The sequence below is a fragment of the Xiphophorus maculatus genome, chromosome 15 (assembly GCF_002775205.1).
Source record: "Xiphophorus maculatus strain JP 163 A chromosome 15, X_maculatus-5.0-male, whole genome shotgun sequence".
NCBI classification, from domain to species: Eukaryota; Metazoa; Chordata; class Actinopteri; order Cyprinodontiformes; family Poeciliidae; genus Xiphophorus; species Xiphophorus maculatus.
This window is the reverse complement of record NC_036457.1, coordinates 12862864-12880274: the sequence shown is the minus strand read 5'-3', so window position 1 is coordinate 12880274 and position 17411 is coordinate 12862864. Positions and strand designations below refer to the sequence as shown.

The window sequence follows — 17411 nt, the reverse complement described above, 5'->3', positions numbered from 1 at the left end:
AAAAAAACAAGTTCTGCAGCAGAATGGCAGAACGCAAGGAGATCGGTTTGTAGGAGCTGATCCTCTGTGCCTTCTCAATTCTTGAAAGAATTTGGTTGAAAACTAAGTAACGTTGTCTGTGGTTCATTTTATATAGGCTGAAAAAACACCTTTCATGTTCTTACAATGGAAAAAAAGCATTCAGGCCCCTGTTTTATTCTGACACACCTCAAAAATGAGGCATGAAAAAAAAAACGTGACTGGTTGGAGCTTCAGCGTATGAAAGGGAACTTTAAAGAGTCTATTTATGCCTCAATGATGGTGCTGGGTAACTCTAACTGATCAATGTTGGATTCCTAATTTGATCCTCCAACTTCCTCTTTGGGAACCAAATCAACACACACAGTGGTCACATGACCGAGAACAAGTCGTCCAGCAATAACCCTATGGAGGAAAATAAGGACACAGGAAGGACAGTGATGGACTGCTGAGCAGGAGACCTGAATGTGTGCTGTTCTAAATATGAACCCAACATTATGTGGGCCAGATCAGAACGTTCTTACAGGAAACATCATATACGGACATGACAAATGGACTTACTGCACCAGGAAGGATTTAGGCTTAAAGAATAAAATGTTTAGAGGAGGGGTTTGACAGTCCACTAATGAATCTATTCAAAAGTGTTTGGAAAAATGAACTACCACCATTAAGGTGGCAGGTAATGGGTTTTGGTTTAGTATAGGAACAACTGTGATCATTGTTTTTGGTATGTTTTAACATGATTTGTGCATTCCCATATTTGCACAAAGGCTCAATGCTTTTATGATCTGCAAAATAGGTTGCAGTAGATGTATCTACATCTTCCCAGTTTCTGAGTGAATGTATCTCTCTTCGCAGATACATTCACCGTGTAAATACGAGGAGATGCCTGGAAAATCCCGCAAACATTGGGCTGGGAGTAAGAGCACTAACACGGCTCTTCAATTATTTATGAGCAGAGATTGTCTGTTTATCAAACTGACGCCCAGAGCATCGTCCATGATTAGAGTCAAACAACGGTGGTCCGCGCTGAACGCTGCTGATGCAGCTTTCAGGAAACTACGAGATTAGAAAGGCACAGGCAGCTTCAAAGAGAGCTGAGGAAGCATGTGTGTGTGTGTGAGAAAAATTCTAAAGCTCTTTATATTTAAAGCACATGTACGCAGGCTGAACTTTATCATAATTGAGACGTTTTAGGACGAGTTCATTTAAAGAATGTTATTTTTATTGAAGGAATATTTTGCAATTGTATATTTTAGGCCTGATCAGGGTTAAACCTGTTGGGGATCATATTATAAGACAATCCCTCACTCAAAAGAGAAATAAGTACGGTCCAAGCGAAAGCTCATATGGCCGTCCACTTAAAGCTGCCAGCTCAGTATTCTTCCGAGGAGCTTCTAAAAGCTGGGCCACTTCTTGTGAATAACACAAATATTGCAAAAAGCTGCGATAAGAAAACAGCAAAAATAAGGAATAAACAACACTCCATATCACACTGAACACACATGGTGGTTGCAGCATCATGCTATGTAGATGTGTTTTGTAATGTTGATCATCATAGATGATAAAATGAACGGCATACAAAAAAAGGTAAACAATCACTGAGCAAAAATAGAAAAGAACTTGTTAAAAACTGAAATAAGAAAGCCTACATCAGTGCCCAAATATCCAAAGCAGGACGTGCCATTCTCCACAACGTGGTTCTATAAATTGACTCATTTGTGCAGATGTGCACCACACTGCTTGGATATTAATCGTCCAACTAAACTGAAAAGCATGTACCCTCCTTTTGTACATTCACAATTATGAACTGATTTGTGTTGGTCTCTTACTTAAAATAATAAAAGTAAGCTCAAGATTTATGAACACTTTTGAAAGGCCCTTTAATTGATTTGTTGCGTTTCTACTAATGAGCTAAGGTTTAACATGGGGAGCAATTGATAATTTCCCGCATTAAATTAAGATTGCAGTTTTATGTAGAAAAATTCATATGCTTTTCTTGCTCTTGTTGTACCACTGGGCAATATGAGAACAAAACCCCGTTGAGCCCTGCTGCTAGCTTCCTCTGCCATATATTCCTCTTAATGCCTATTTGTCTCACGTAACATAAGCAGTACTGCATGTGATATATGTTTTGCTTCATGCAGAACCTTCTTTTTACTGCTGATATCCTTATAAATCACTCATATTTAAACAATGCATCATGGAGGTGTCGTTTCCCCCACTGAGATCTGCATCACGTCAGACGTTACAATTACACATAAAACACTCCGTTTTTCTCTTGCTGAACTTACACTGATTCACTTGACTGTGTTTGCTCCTTTTGCCAGAGCACAAAAGAGTGCCAATGAACAGCTTCGAGTGTTAATGAATGGGATGTGGAATGAGAGGAGAGCCGTGAAGCCACAGGTTAAAACGTGAGCTGAAACGGAACAGGTTTCCTACAGAAACGAGACGTTTTGTCAGAGTGTTAGCGAGCAGAAATGAGTGCGGAGCATGAGAGCTCTGAAAGCGGGGCTCTGCAGGGAGTAGAGAGGATGTGTGGCATAGCAGGATGAGGGAGACAGGAGAAGTTCAGTTGTAATGGGGCAGGAGCCAGATGCTCCACTTTCCTTGACAGAAATGGAGGTCAAGTGCAGCTTTACGTGGAGACACACACACACACATAAAGGGAAAGATGGAGGGTTGGGAGGTAGCATGATGACTTTAAGTAGCAGTAAGGGACACAGTTTTGGAACTCACAGCACAGAGAGGCCCATTCTTCTAACTACAGCTAGTAAGCAGATAACAAAGAAGACACAGAGGAACACACAGCGTGGTGCCTCCACCCAAGATGGATGGAGGCTTTAGAGGAGCCTAAGAACATTAATAGGTGTAAGCGACAGGGAGGGATAAAAATAAAAACATATGTTAACTTTGCAGGGAAGACAGATGGTGATGCGGTGACTTCAGCTTATGAGCACCGCTAATGGATAGAGAGAGTATACACAGAGAGAGAACATGATCAGCCCAAATAGTGCATCTGGGAATGTAAGCCCCAACCTTTCCTCAGGAAAAAAAAAGGAGAAATATATTTATATTACAAAAGCAATATTAGGCTGAGGGGACTCCAGATGAAATATTGCCTTGGTGTGTGTGTGTGTGTATTTCAGCTCACAATAGATGTCCTCTGGGCCCAGGAAATAATGATATAAAGTACAGTTAAACAGAGATATAAACATCCCACAACAAAAGCTGCTTTAGGGGTTCTGGGAGAATTTAAAGGATTTGTGTTTTCAGAGCAGATTGAAATAACTGAGAGCTGTTGGAAGGCTTGAAAATTGAAGTGATGATTTGTTACAGCTGCCAAACAAAATAAGGCAGAGAAAACAAACAAAAGACCTTAATGTCAATAAATCGTTAGTTGGTTACAATGACAGTTTCTAATAATTTTGCTGCAATTAGCTCCATTCATACATCCTGTCTCTCCTGGAAAAAGCATTATGCTGCCACCGTCTTGTGTTACAGCGAGGGTGATCTTCACAGTCATACATTATCCTCTGTTGGTCTGTCACATAAAGTCCCAATACATTATGATTAAAATTTAGAAAAGTTCAAGGAGTGGGAATATATTTTCAGAAACTCTAAGTCTTTGGGGCTGCACAGTGGCGCAGTTGGTAGCACTGTTGCCTTGCAGCAAGAAGGTCCTGGGTTCGATTCCCGGCCAGGGTCTTTCTGCATGGAGTTTGCATGTTCTCCCTGTGCATGCGTGGGTTCTCTCCGGGTACTCCGGCTTCCTCCCACAGTCCAAAAACATGACTGTCAGGTTAATTGGTTTCTCTAAATTCTCCCTAGGTGTGAGTGTGTGTGTGCATGGTTGTTTGTCCTGTATGTCTCTGTGTTGCCCTGCGACAGACTGGCGACCTGTCCAGGGTGTACCCCGCCTCTCGCCTGGAACGTAGCTGGAGATGGGCACCAGCAACCCTCCCGACCCCATTAGGGACAAAGGGTGAACAGAAAATGGATGGATGGATGGATCTAAGTCTTTGTTGGGAACCTTTTTCTCCATGCGAATCAGTTTCAGCATTAGACAAATATTACTTCTGCTTTACATTGGAAAGTAGATCATGACGTTGCACCCAGTTTGATCATGTTCTAGTTGCACATTGGCAGGCTGGTGGGATTTGCTACAATTTGGAACCCAAACCACCAACTACTACTACTACTACTACTACCAACTACTACTTCCAATTTTGGTTTCAAAGACTATTGTGCATTTCAGCCAAATGGAAGCTGCTTTTGTCAATACAAACTGTTACACGTGTAAATAAACTGTTAATTTCTGCTACGCTCACAATATTTCAAAAGGTTACTTGACCCCTGCTGAATTTGATCATGAGGTGTGTGCCTCATGATCAAGGCTCTACTTGATTTCTGTGACTTAGAAATTCCAACTTTAAGTTAGAATTTACACCTATAGTCGTTTCTGGCTCATCATCTTGTGCAGGATTAAATGCTCACAATATGTCAGAAATAACATAAGATAAGTTTTTGCATAAAAATGTTGCTTCTTGAACTAACATTTGAACTAAGATAGTTAGTTACTAACATAGTTTCGACAAAGTTCTGACTTTTTAACTAACATTACTTAAACATAAAATCCATTTTGTCATGTTCCGAATGAAGATTAGAAGATCACTTTTTGCAAAAGGAGAATACAAAAAGACTGTTGGGGAGTTCGTTTTCCATAATATTTCTCTGATCTATCAGAAAATGCCAAAACATAGAATTCAGCTAAGATGTGTGTCTCTGTGTATCTGTAAAAAATACTAACCTTGAAATTGTATACAAAGAAGAACATAATACTAAAGAGATGCTCTCTTACTCCCCACCACTTGGGGTATAATATTCATACTGAGATACAGACATATTTTTTTGTCAGGAAACCCATCTGGCAAAGTGCTTCGAATTCCTAGGTGTTTCTTTGGATGTTTTCCTGATCAGGGCAGGAAGGCAGCAGGAGTAGTGTGGCTTTCAAGTTAGCAGGGTAAAGCTGTTTTACTTATGAGGCAGGCTAAATCAGGCATCATCACAGGCCTTTTCATTCTTATTCATTCACCCTGCACTGACCGTAAGAGCTCTCTGCAGTGACAGAAGGCGTAGCTGCCCGAGAAATGAGAATGAAATGAGCTGAACACATTAAAGAGTCATTTATGCAGGATTTTACCCTGATGCACAGGCATTACTAAAAGACACATAGGTTGACTTTTGAGATGCAAAGCTTGAAATTCATGCAGAACAGTGAAAGCTGAACCAAACCTTTTCCCATAATGCTGGGAAATTCAAGAAGAAGAAGCCAGCCTGAACCCAAACCGAGATGACATAAAACCAAAACAGTAATTGAATTCCCCCTTTCAGATCTCTCTCTCTCTCTCTCTCTCTGTCTCTCTCTGCTTCTTGAGTAACTGAAGCCTGTATTTATCTGCCATTTATGGCTTTCCGTCTCTTTACCCCCAGCTGCGATACGCTCCTAGGAAAGCTGTCTTTTCTTACATTTCGATGTGCTCCTCTGTCACATAATTGGGGGTTTTCTTGGGGAGCCCGCTTTAAAGGTTTGCTCTCTGTTATCAACGCTAATGAGAAAACGAGTAGACGTATGCCGGTGGGCTCCGGAGCAACAACACAGTCTGTAAATAAGACTCAACAGAGCTGAATGAAAAACTTCATAAAGATAAGGTTTATTTTATTTTATTTTTTTTTTTGTGCTTGCATTCTCTGCTCATCTATTTTCTTGCTTGAGGAATAAAAAGCCTCTTTGCTGTGGGATTATACAACACATTCTTGGATTATATTCTTCCAAATGGCAAACTGCAAAATTCGCAAACATCAGTGCACAGAATTCTCTTTCTGTGTGAGGCTTTGCAGAGCATTTGCAAAACAAATAGATGGTTTTAAAGAGATTACACAGGTAATTTGTTCTGTTGACCACCAGGATAAGGAAATCAAGACATCTATGAGTCATCTCCCGTCTTCCAAAAATACCCAAGTGATGAGCGCGCAATGTTCATATCATTTTCTGTTTTTAGTTCTCACTACATGTGGATTATTGCCACTTCATCCATTTCTTTCCCCACTTTCACTCTCACAGCCATTTCCTTTGAAAAGTCAGATCGCTGCCATTGTATCATCTCACTAATCTTGCGGAACTGCTTCAGTAAAGCTTTCTTGGCAAACACGAGCCAGCCGGCCGGCGAAGAGAGGCTTCTGTTGATTCCTTTGCACTCTTGAATTAATATTTGCACGACAAGAAAACTGAAGCAGATGTCAACCGTGAGGCGATTCTTCTCGAGTTTATCTGTGGTGAGCTGCTCTTATATGGGATTAAATGGTAATCCAACTAACCATATTTGCAGCGTCTCGATAGTCTGCACTACTGAAGGGGAATCCTTTCATCTCTGACTGCCGAATTCCTGAAAATCAAATATGAGGGCTTGCATGCATAGATGATTGGGTGGATGTACACCTACTGTCAACGCAATTAAGGATATTAAAAAAAATAAAAAATGAAATAATAATATTTTAAAACAATCCTATTGTAGCCACATAATCTCCAGTGTTTAATTGGGATATAATTTAGTGAGGAAAAAACTAAGTGCACAAGGTTGAAACATGTAGAAAGAAGGATTGTTGACCTTTTTCCCAATCTGTCAAGATTATCCAGAGTTCTGGTGAAACCTTTCTTTATTTTCTAAATTTTTCAGAGTGAGATTATGCTCACGTAATAAAATTATACACGGTGTACCTAAGGATCCTAATAAATGTGGAAGAGCTGTTTATATGTGCTTTTGTTCTCAGATACAGATGTCATTTTGCTTGAATTTTTTTATTTATTTATTTTTTGCCATAAAAAGGAAAAAAAAAAACATTTATATGCTTTCACCGAAGCAATAATGCAGACTTTTACTCTAGTTGTTAAGGCACAGCACAACATAATAAAATGAACTCACATCTTTCAAAATAGCCCATTTTGAAACCAAGTAACCTGATTATTTCTGATGAACACAGTAAATCAAATCCTACACACTCATTTCAGCAGCAGTTAACAGACAAATTGAAAAGAGATGAGTCATGGCATCATTTTTAGACAAGTGTTAGACTTGCTTAGGGGCCAGCAGATCCCAGTGCACACTTTAGTGTATAAAAAATGATAGTTGTGAATAAAACTTACATTACCTATTAATGTATTCCTACCCCTTGAACTTCTTAATATATTATTACAATACGACCACTAAGTAAACATTTGAATTGGATTTTATGCGATAAACCAATACAAAGTAGCATGATGTGAAGTGTGAAAAGGGAATGTTTTACCAATAAAAATCTGAATTGTGGTATCCGTATGTATACAGCAAGAACCTTTTTGCCAATTCTTCCTTGCATTCTTGGTTAGAGAGTTACACATATTGCAAATTTGCACCATTTTGTGTGGGTGTGTCGCATGAAAACAAAATTAAATACGCTGAGACAATTTTTAGAAATTGTTTTTCAAAAATCAGTAATGAGGGGAAGAGTCCTTCAGAATCATTTAGAAACAACATTCACTGTTTCCAGTAAGCCTCAATAAGACAAAGTCAGTTTAACATTATGTTTCTGAAAACCTCAGCAGTTGCTGAAATACTCTGACCTTTTATTTCTTAAACTAGAGATCCAAAAATAATGCACATAGCTGTGTTTGGCAGGGAATTCCCTATAATACAGAAATTCCAATTTTTTTGAAGAGGAGTGAGGAGATGGATGCATTCCCTCTCTCAGCGAGAAGCTAATTTGGGCTTACACTGATTAAGCTGTCCATCGTACCACCAGGAGACCTCTGTGTATGTCTGATCCAGTGTGTGCCTGAGCAGAATCCCTAACACCTTCAGCAGAGCCGCCAGTTCACAGCGAGGAGGGACATGAAAGAGCTGTAGTAACTGGTGACATAGCAGGATTACAGATGGGATTCTGTCAACAATTAACAAGGAGATAATTGCAAGACAAGCGCAGTGAATTCTGCCATCAGCCTGGTCCTCAGGTGCACAGGGGGGAGGAAGAAAAGTAGCTAATTGAACGGACTAAAAAGTAGAACTGACTAATGAGACATGATGGGGGGAAGCTTTTTTGACTTTTGTCAGCACTTTAGCCTGCTTTATGACATTGATGAAGGGAAAATATTTCACAAATTGAGGCTGTAGCAGCAGGTCTATTAAACGCTTGTTTTTATAATCAGTCTTTTAAACTCAGGAACATGAACACCTAATTTGAAATATTCAAGTTTAAGTTTCAAGTGTATGCAACACAAAGCTAAATAAAAGCTTTTATGAAATCCCATAATGCATTGTAATATGATACAACATTGGCAGGGTGGCCTGCCCTCTCTCTCTGTCGCATAATCCCCATATCAGCTGATATCCTAGAGGGTCTCAGAGGTTGTGAACACTAGTTAAGCTGACAGGAGCAGCTTTTGACACTTAACTCCAAACTAGTGGTCAGATGGCTTGTGTCCAGGGGGAGAAAGAGGATTGACAAGGATCCCTGATTACAGCCTCATAAGATTTCACCGCATTCACACCAACACATTATGTTTCCCTAAGATCCTGAAAAACATTTCACTGCTCAAACTTGTTCTTCTTCAACAAAGCTGAATTTCACATTGTGTTTTCTTCAACTCCACTCCCAGTACAGCACTGTGCAAACGCCTTGGGTTATCCCTTATTTTGCTTCCAAGGAGTTAGATCTTGCTGTTGTCTAGAATTAAAAGTTTTTCCTGCTTTGTATATTCCTTTGGACTTTGTCTTCTTAATATGCATCAATACTAACACTTTGTTGCGCACTACTGTACTTCCATTTTGTGTCAGTTCCAAAACCATTTTTGTTGAAATGCACTTACCAATTGCTAACAAGTTTCTTTTGCTTTAAATTCTGGAGGTTACCAGTTACCTCTAGTACGAAAGAGTAAATAGCATTTCTGAGCAAGTAAAGGAATTAGCGCATTTAATTTTTTTCATTATTTGGTTTCTATTACCCTAAAACTCAGAAACACAAGTGTAGAACCAGTGGATGAGAAAATATGCATTTTGCTGCCTGTGGCATTTTACCCCTTTATAGGAAGATCATTGAGTGTGAGTTTCACTCCTGGACTCTCTGTGTGAATCATTTGGCCAGTGGCGCAAATGTTCTCATGCATCAGAATAAAACACAATCATGGTTTGCAAAAATCTATTTATCTGAAGAGGAGCATGGGGGCTGCTGTCAACAACACAAGTGGGGATCAATCCTGCTTTTCTGGCAGAACAGCACACTTTCCAATATCGAATTATTTAAATAAATAAAAAATAATAATAATTTTTTAAAAAAACACGAAAGAGCAGGATTAAATCTTCTGACCCCTGCTTCTGGCTCTCATATCGTGCTGCTGTTTTAACGTGTTTCACGTTGCCCCCCCGCCCCCCTTCGGGACAACCGTCATGCTTCACTCCCCCCCAGCCTCCTCCGGCTCCCCCCACCCCCCAACCCCCCATATTAAATGCCAGCCACTGCGTCTGTCTGCACCAAAAACAACTCGCTCCTCTCTGATCAGCATGGAGGAAGAAAAAAAAAAGGAAAAAAAAAAAAACAGCGTGAAGCCTCGCCATCATATTTTACTACTGTGGCCGCTGCATGTCAGATTTTACGCGCAGAGGAAAAAGCGCCTCCGAGGTTCTCCGACGCATCATTTCGTTTATGAAAAACCTTTAAAAATCAGTTTGGTGGAGGGAGCGTTGGGGTGTTGGAGGGGGTGTCAGGTCTATGGAGCGCCGCAGAGGAGTCGATGACATCATGTCTGTGGGGAGAGATGTAGTTTTGCGAGCCGTGAAACCAGATGCTCGTCTGGCCTCTGGTTGGTGTATGCGGAGGGAGAGAGGGGGGCGAGGGGGTGAACCGAGGCGACTGTACACTGTGATGTGAACAGCGCGTTTCGCTCCCTCTCTTACACACACACGTACACGCCAACACACACACACGCAAACGCACACATGCATTGCAAGCTTTCAGCTGGCCCTCTTTTTGAACAAATAGCCGCCTTCTCCCCTTCCTCACACAGCGCAATGGCGCATTCAGCAATCTCGGTGCAATTTCTATCCAGATGTGTGGGCACGTCTGCCTGAGAGCCCAAGAGGACGGTGAATTTGTAGCCGAGAGCGTTAAAATGCGAGGCGACGCATACATGAAACGAAATGCAGACATGTGCACAACAGTGGAGACTGGGAGGCGAGCGTAATGGGTTCACTACGGTGCTGATTTTCACCCAAGTCATGTACACAGGACCCGGGTTATACCAGGTGACAGCGGGGGAGACGGAGGTGGAGGATAGACGTATCTTTGAAGGAGTTAATGAGAATTTTTTTTTTTTTTTTAAGTTTAAGCTAAAAGTTTGCCCTACCTCCACACTTGTCCCATCTGAAAGATGTGAATGACGGTCTGCCAGACCCAGACAGACAGGCGACAGCACCTGTCCCTCTGGAAACTAGCCGTAGCCCTCCGACTGCTGAGTCCCTCCACGGAGCCCAGTCCGCCGCCGGTGTAATCCTGCACAAACCACCTGAAGCTCAGGATCTGGACCAGGACCGAGGGCACCAGCACGAAGAACAGAGTCAGGCTGGACCACAAGAAGTTCCGTTTGTGGTAGTAGTCGGCGGCCAGACACAGATCGGTGCCCACGTCCCAGAAGAACACCAGCAGCGCCAGGACGATCCACAGGCAGTCCAGCCAGAGGCGCTCCTCCTGCGGTGGTCGCCCCGCATCCCTTCCCTTCCCTCTCCCCTTCCTCCTGAGGTAATGCAGGCAGGCGCTCCGGCAGCCCCAGTAGCACGACGAGGTGTTGCAGCAGTGGCAGATGTGGAAGGAGCTGCCGTCCCGCGCGTCGTCCTCTCCCGTCCCCACCACTTCGTCCAGGTTGTGCAGCTGGGCGAAACCGGTGACGACCCCGCGACCATCGGATTTCGCTGCCATCTTTCTCTCTGATGTTCCCACCTCCTCCTCCGGCTTCCGGGGTTCGTGACGACACTTCCCTGACACCTGTTTTGCTGCACCCCAAATGTTGGCTCCATCTAAAAGCGGGGTGTCAGCGCGTCGCCGCCGCGGACTCCGTTCCCAAACTGCGCGCCAGCGTCACGGGAGACGCAGCGCATCTTTTTTCTCTCTCTCCCCCCACCCCCACGCCCCCTTTTTCCTCTCCACTGCAGACCTATCCCCCACCTGGTCACGTTAATCTGTCTGTGTAAACACTTTCATTTGGAACCCCTCGCATCCAGCTGTGGTCCAACACCGTCTCTGCTCAGTTTTCTTCCATTCCGCTCGGTTATGTTGCTTTCCTTCTCTGCTGCTCGCCTCCAGCTGCAAGCTGCCATGAGCAGACCGTCAGTCCCTCCACTGTCCCACGCCGACGTAATTTATGCTCCCCACCTCGTCCCTATTCTCTTACACACAATCTCACACACTCAGACACTCAGCACCTACCACCCAGCTTGGTTGCCATCTAGCGTCTCCTTTGAGGCTCCCAAACAGCTTTTGTCGGAGGACTGCGTGACGCAGAATCATCACGGTGACAGTTCGGAATGATTCTTTTGTGGGGAATCTTGGCGCTTGACAGGAATGCATTCTCCAAACTGTTTTCCTACGAGTCTACGTCCTTTTCATTGAAGAAACGTCTCAAGCGCAACTAAAAGCGAGTGAGAACCGAGTGTCAAAACAAAATCATAATAGTTTGACATGCCAGACTAGTGCGTACCTCTGGCAGTATATGCAACATGTTTAGTTTGGTTGTATGAGTGCAACGCGAAGCTTCATCCGAATTTCTTTTGTGATCTACATCAGGTTTTCCTCTAGGATTTTTGTGCGTTTGCCCCTTTCCACTTATCATCCACTCTGCTCGCCTGTCATTGCTCACAGTAAGAATCCCCTCACAATACAGCTGCCCCCACCATGTTTCCTCATACTTGTGTATTAGTGTTACTGTTGTCAAATCATTCTTCCGCCGATCCTCCAGCGTTATCATGAGACTTTTGGTTGATTCTCTGATTAATGCTCGCTACTTGCACGCCATGGTGTTGGTGGAGTTTAGGTTGTGGCATACTGTGTCTGATTTTTGAATGATGGACTGAACAGCTCTCCACGAGCAGTTCAAAGGTTGGGGAGTTAAATGTCTCAACAAATGCATCCATGACATGTTGAATACTTGGTTATTCTGATGCTGCTTGTTGATTTAGGTTCACTGAAAAACCTCTACGGCCTTAAAAAAAACATTGTATTTACACTGAGAATTAAACACACTCTAGTAAACTCTATTTATTAATATACAGCGTTTATTAATAAAGTAATTATTAATAAAAATGACTACTGAAGTCTGTTGTTGCACTAGATTTTATATAGGGGTTATCAAAGCAGCAGAGACTGAACATAAGGCTTGTTTGGAAACTTGCGTTTTTTATGTGTTGCTTTGTTTCTCAGTCTAACGCTAAATTTATATTTTATCTAATCAGAGACTATATATTCTGATTTGTTGAGATTTTTTTTCCTTTTTATCTCCAGCTTTTGCTGAGTAGTGCAGAAATGAGCGAAGAGGTTGTAAGCCTGTGATTAGACTGTGCCCACAGAGCTGCCATGAAGGGTCATATAAAGCATGAGACTGATTGGTTCACTCCCGTTTCAGCCTCGCTGCAGCTCCGCTGTGCTCTGCTCAGCAGGCTCTGTTCTGCCTGTTTGAATGTGATGGGAGCTGTCCAGTGCTGAACCCTGACAGCTCTCCGTGTTTTCTGTATATCCTCGTTAGAAATACGTCTCGTTAAATTGTACTCGAGTTTTGTTTTAATCAGTAGAGTTTTGACTATAGATAGCTTGGTTGATAATGCATTATGGAATTGACAATAAACTAGAAGCTCACAATCTATCTAGATCAGTGTTTCCCAACCCTGGTCCTCAAGGAACATTGCCCTGCATGTTTTAGGTATTTTCTTGCTTCAGTCTAGCTGATTTCAATTGATGACTGATTAACAGGCGTTTGTTGAACTGCAATCAGTTGAATCAGGCACATTAAAGCAGGGAAACCTCTAAAACATGTAGGACAGTGTGCCTTGAGGACCAGGGTTGGGGAACCCTGATCTAGAATGATGTTGATCTTCGTATAGCAGTCAAAAACAAAAAACCTAATAGTAGTAGTAGAAAAAAAAATGTTTTTCCTACTACTGCATGAAGATAAAAATATTCCTTTATTTATTTATTTGCATTTATTTATGTTTCAGCTATGGGCACTGACCTATCTCCCTAGTCAACGCTGGACTAGGGAGAGCAAAATGTCAGCAGTAAATCAGTGTTGTTCCTATTTTCTAGATTGCTTACTGGATTTCTGTCTTCACTGTCTTTCTTCATCAGAACATCTATTTAATGCAAGTCTGTTCAAAAAGCTGGAAAAAACACTTAGAATTTTGTTTCAAGAGTGTATTTAGGTTATTTGTCAAATGCTTGGCTGATTATGCTTGTCGACTTTTAAAATTATTTGGACAGCAATCCCACATATTTTTGCCAGCTAGCTCTTTGTTGCTTTTTTCTCTATGTGTTAAACACAAACTCTGTCTTTGGCTTGCAAAGTAGTAGGTTGTATACTGTTGTCTTAGTGTTGCAAGTATGTCATTTATGTTTCAATGTACAGATTCTTGAGAAATAAGATTGGAAGTCCAAGTATTCTTGTGAAAGATGTCTGCACTCCTTAAATGGCACAGCATTTCTGCCAAGTTTCCATCTTCCCAAAATAGTACTGATTTAACAATGAGACTGTGTAACCTTTTAGTTCTTGCATGCGCTTTATTTTTGCTGCCTAAAGCGGCATTTCACAAAGTAGAATTTACCCCAAGTTTGGCAGTCTCAGTAGCTTCAGCTTTGAGTCCTTGTTTTTAAGCTCTGATTGTTTTTGAACGTTTCCTGCAAGAGCAAAGCGTCTGTTTCAGTAGCTTTCACATCACCTGTACCAATCTGTTTTTGAAGTCCTTTTCTTTTCTTTTTTAAATCTCAGGACGTTGTCTCTCAAGCACATGATCCACACAATAGTTATCTTTTTAGTGATTACCATTTTCAGAAGAGATGTAAAAAGGGATGTCAAAAAAAACACACACATATCACACCAAATAAGGAACCCATTGGCAGAGATTTCTTTAATTTCTCATGTATTTGTCAGAGGCAACATGAGTCTGATCTTGCTTTTGTGGCCGTGTCTTGTTTTTGCGGTAATCAATATGTCCCTGACTTTGCTTTGCAAAAGACTATTTGTACTCATCCATGTACCATGTACTAAACAAATAAACTTTAGCATGTCAATTAAGAACCTTTGCACTGTGACCTTCTACCAAGATAATTGTTAAAAAATAACTCAATAACTCCTGCTTTTAATATCTTCCATTGTAAACCAATTGAGACATTTACAAGTGGAAGACATTCAAAACAGCTAAAGACATGTCCAGGTTTCATCAGCTGGACAGTTTTATACCGAATAGAGCTAAATCCTAGAACTAAATCTGTTAGAGGCTGAAGTCTGATGAGTCGGGTTAAGGTTTGCATCCTTAAACACAAAGATGTTCATGTTTTTTATGGCTGAGTCAAAGTCAACACCTAAATGCAATTGAGAATCTTTTGCAAGACTTTAAACATTTCTGTTCATAGATGCTTTCTATCCAACCTAACTGATTTTCAAGTATTTTCCTAAGAACAGGCAACACTTATTGGTATTTAGATGTGTAAGCTTGGTAGAGACGTAGAATCCCAAAAGAATTTCAACTGTGAAACATCAGACCTGCTGAAACTAAACACCTGACAATCTCCATTACATTTTTAATGTAATTGTTAATCCTTATTTCACTGACATCCACTAAGTTTAAGAAATGATAGTATTATTGTTATAAATATTTTCAAAGTACGACGTAGATGGATTGCAAAATAAAATTGAGGCGTTCCCTTTGGTAGCTGTCACATTTTTCACTGGCTGGCCAGTTTCTCTGGTATCTCATTTTCAGAGCTGCATCACTTCACAGAGATGATCAGACATGGCTGCATGCTGTGAGTTGGGCAATAAGCACCAGCGCTTCTGGTTGGTAGTTAAATGGGGCAAAGCTTTGACCTCAGTCCTAACAGTCAGCAGAGGTGGCCTGTGTCTATTTGTTCCTGTGTAGATATTTACTCTGGTTTACTTGTCTGTTTTTTTTGTTCTGACATTTCATCACTGGTCTTGGATTATTCTTGTCACCAGTTTCACAATCTATTGTATATTTCTAAATCTTAAAACAGGCTTAGGTTTTCTTTCTCACAAGTCATTCCCAGATAACACAAAATTAAAAGAGATTAACTAAACCTTTACAAACATTTGAACAATATTTAGTGTTTCTGTAGGCTGAATAGATGAAAAAAATTAACTCAGACCAAAGTTAATGCATGAAGACTACTGTAGGATACAAGAACTAGGTGCATCCTCTGTTCTAATCCATCCATCCATCCATCCATGAAGCTCTTCATCTACCAGATGATGGAGCTCTTCACCTTCTCTCTACCCACCATACAGAAGCTCGTGCAGTTGCCTGTATCCAGAGTCCAAGACAGATTGGAGCAGCGCCTGCATTACTACAGGCAATTCCCCAGCTCCATCTATCAACTTCATCTTCTCCTTCCTACCACTACTAGTTACATGTTAAGAAAACACCCAGACATTTTAATTCCTTTGCTTTAAGCAGAGATAAATATGACCCCTGACATGGATTGCCAAGAGTTGACTTAGAGGAGCTGACTCTCATGCAGGTTGCTTTGCACTTGACAGCATACCTGTACAGTGAAGACTGAATGAAGGTAATAGCGTGAAGGTGCCAACAGAACCATGTTGTCCAAAGAGCACAGATGAGATCATTCTCTTACCCTCCTCTCTACCACCATTGTTGGAGCCCCTGTCCATGAGTGCCACAAACAAGCTTTGGAACAGGGGGCATCCCGGGTGGAGTCCAATCCATACTGGGAACAAGCTTGAGTGTGTCTATCTACAGTAGAATGTGGACATAGGTCTTCTTTTGAACAACAAAGGACCAGAAAGCAATTAAAAACAACTCAGGTAAGCCATGCTCTCATAGCATCTCCAATCAACATACCATGTGAGACACAAACATTGGCTTTTTACAATTTTACAAAACATATTTGACCCAGAAAACTGAGCTTCCATGATTACCTCAGAAACTCTGCGAGGGTGAAGATCAAGTTTCTGTTCCCCGGCCAGGACAAAAGTCACATTACTCCTTCTTAATCTGAGGTTCAACAGGTTCTGCAGTTCCCTCCCTTACTAACACACTATAGTAAACTTTCTGAGCAAGGCTAAGAAATCTGAACTCTTTATAGTTGGAACCCAATCCCAGGTCAAGCCCCCCTTTTTTTATTTAGACCATGAACTCATTCTGCCACTCTAGATGTGTTGTCCCAGTCCTTACATTGAAGCAACATGTCAACTATGACATCCCATCAATGTCCAGACTTCAACTTTTCAGACCAAATCTCATCCAAGCCTAAGTAACGCAAGTGTTTTATACAGTTTTCCACGGTGGCCACATCAACTTTGCCACACAATAAAGTACATTTTAATTCAAACTGTTTTAGCACACACGACTCAGCTCAAACATTAAAGACATTATGTGATCTGCCAGAATCCTGTGATTCAATGTGCCCAAAATATTTTCATATGAACAGGAATGCACACAAAAAATGTTTTGCCTGGTCAAACCAAGGGAGTGAATCATCACTGAGTTGGCCTTTATCTGAATCAGAACAAAACTCTTGCGTGAGTAATAATGCAGGTTTGGAGGGTGATTAAGAGTGATGAAAGTCAGTAGACAATGCTCAGAGCTAATCGGTAAATGTCAAACTGTCATCTGCAATGGGAACGTTGAGAGACTGGTGTAAAACATCATCATGATAAATCTTTGTTGTTCATTGGTTTCTCTAAATGCAATTTGTACACAAAGTATAGTTTCTAACATACAGAGCTTGTAAAGTGTTTCACTCTTTATTGTTTTAAAAAAAAATCAATTATGATCAACAAAATTTGGCTTTTTTGGCTAAAGTTATTACTAACATACATTTTAATGTTAAAGTGTGGAAAGCTATTTCAGACGAAACTAACTAACTAACTAAATAAATAAATAAATAAATAAATAGCTTATTTATTTATTTAATTTTGGCTTAAATGGCTTTCCATGCAACGTATGGTATATAAATAAATAACTTATAAAACAAGCACTGTAAAAACCGTAAAACTATATTCTGCATTTGTGTGTCGCCACCTAGTGTTCTTTCGTTAAGCTACAAGACGCAGTAAACAT

At 41.1% G+C, this 17411-nt stretch overlaps 1 protein-coding gene across 1 annotated transcript in view; it reads right to left on the bottom strand.

Moving 5' to 3' along the window:
* The window catches only part of xkr6 (XK related 6), a 57393-nt gene extending 44421 nt beyond the window's left edge, over nucleotides 1-12972 (bottom strand). Inside the window, exon 1 of the mRNA XM_005800224.2 lies at nucleotides 10457-12972. Coding sequence (XP_005800281.1) covers nucleotides 10457-11025 — 569 coding nt within the window. The 5' untranslated portion in view covers nucleotides 11026-12972. The remainder of the gene's footprint in view (nucleotides 1-10456) is intronic.
* Between the last annotated feature and the right edge of the window lie 4439 nt (nucleotides 12973-17411).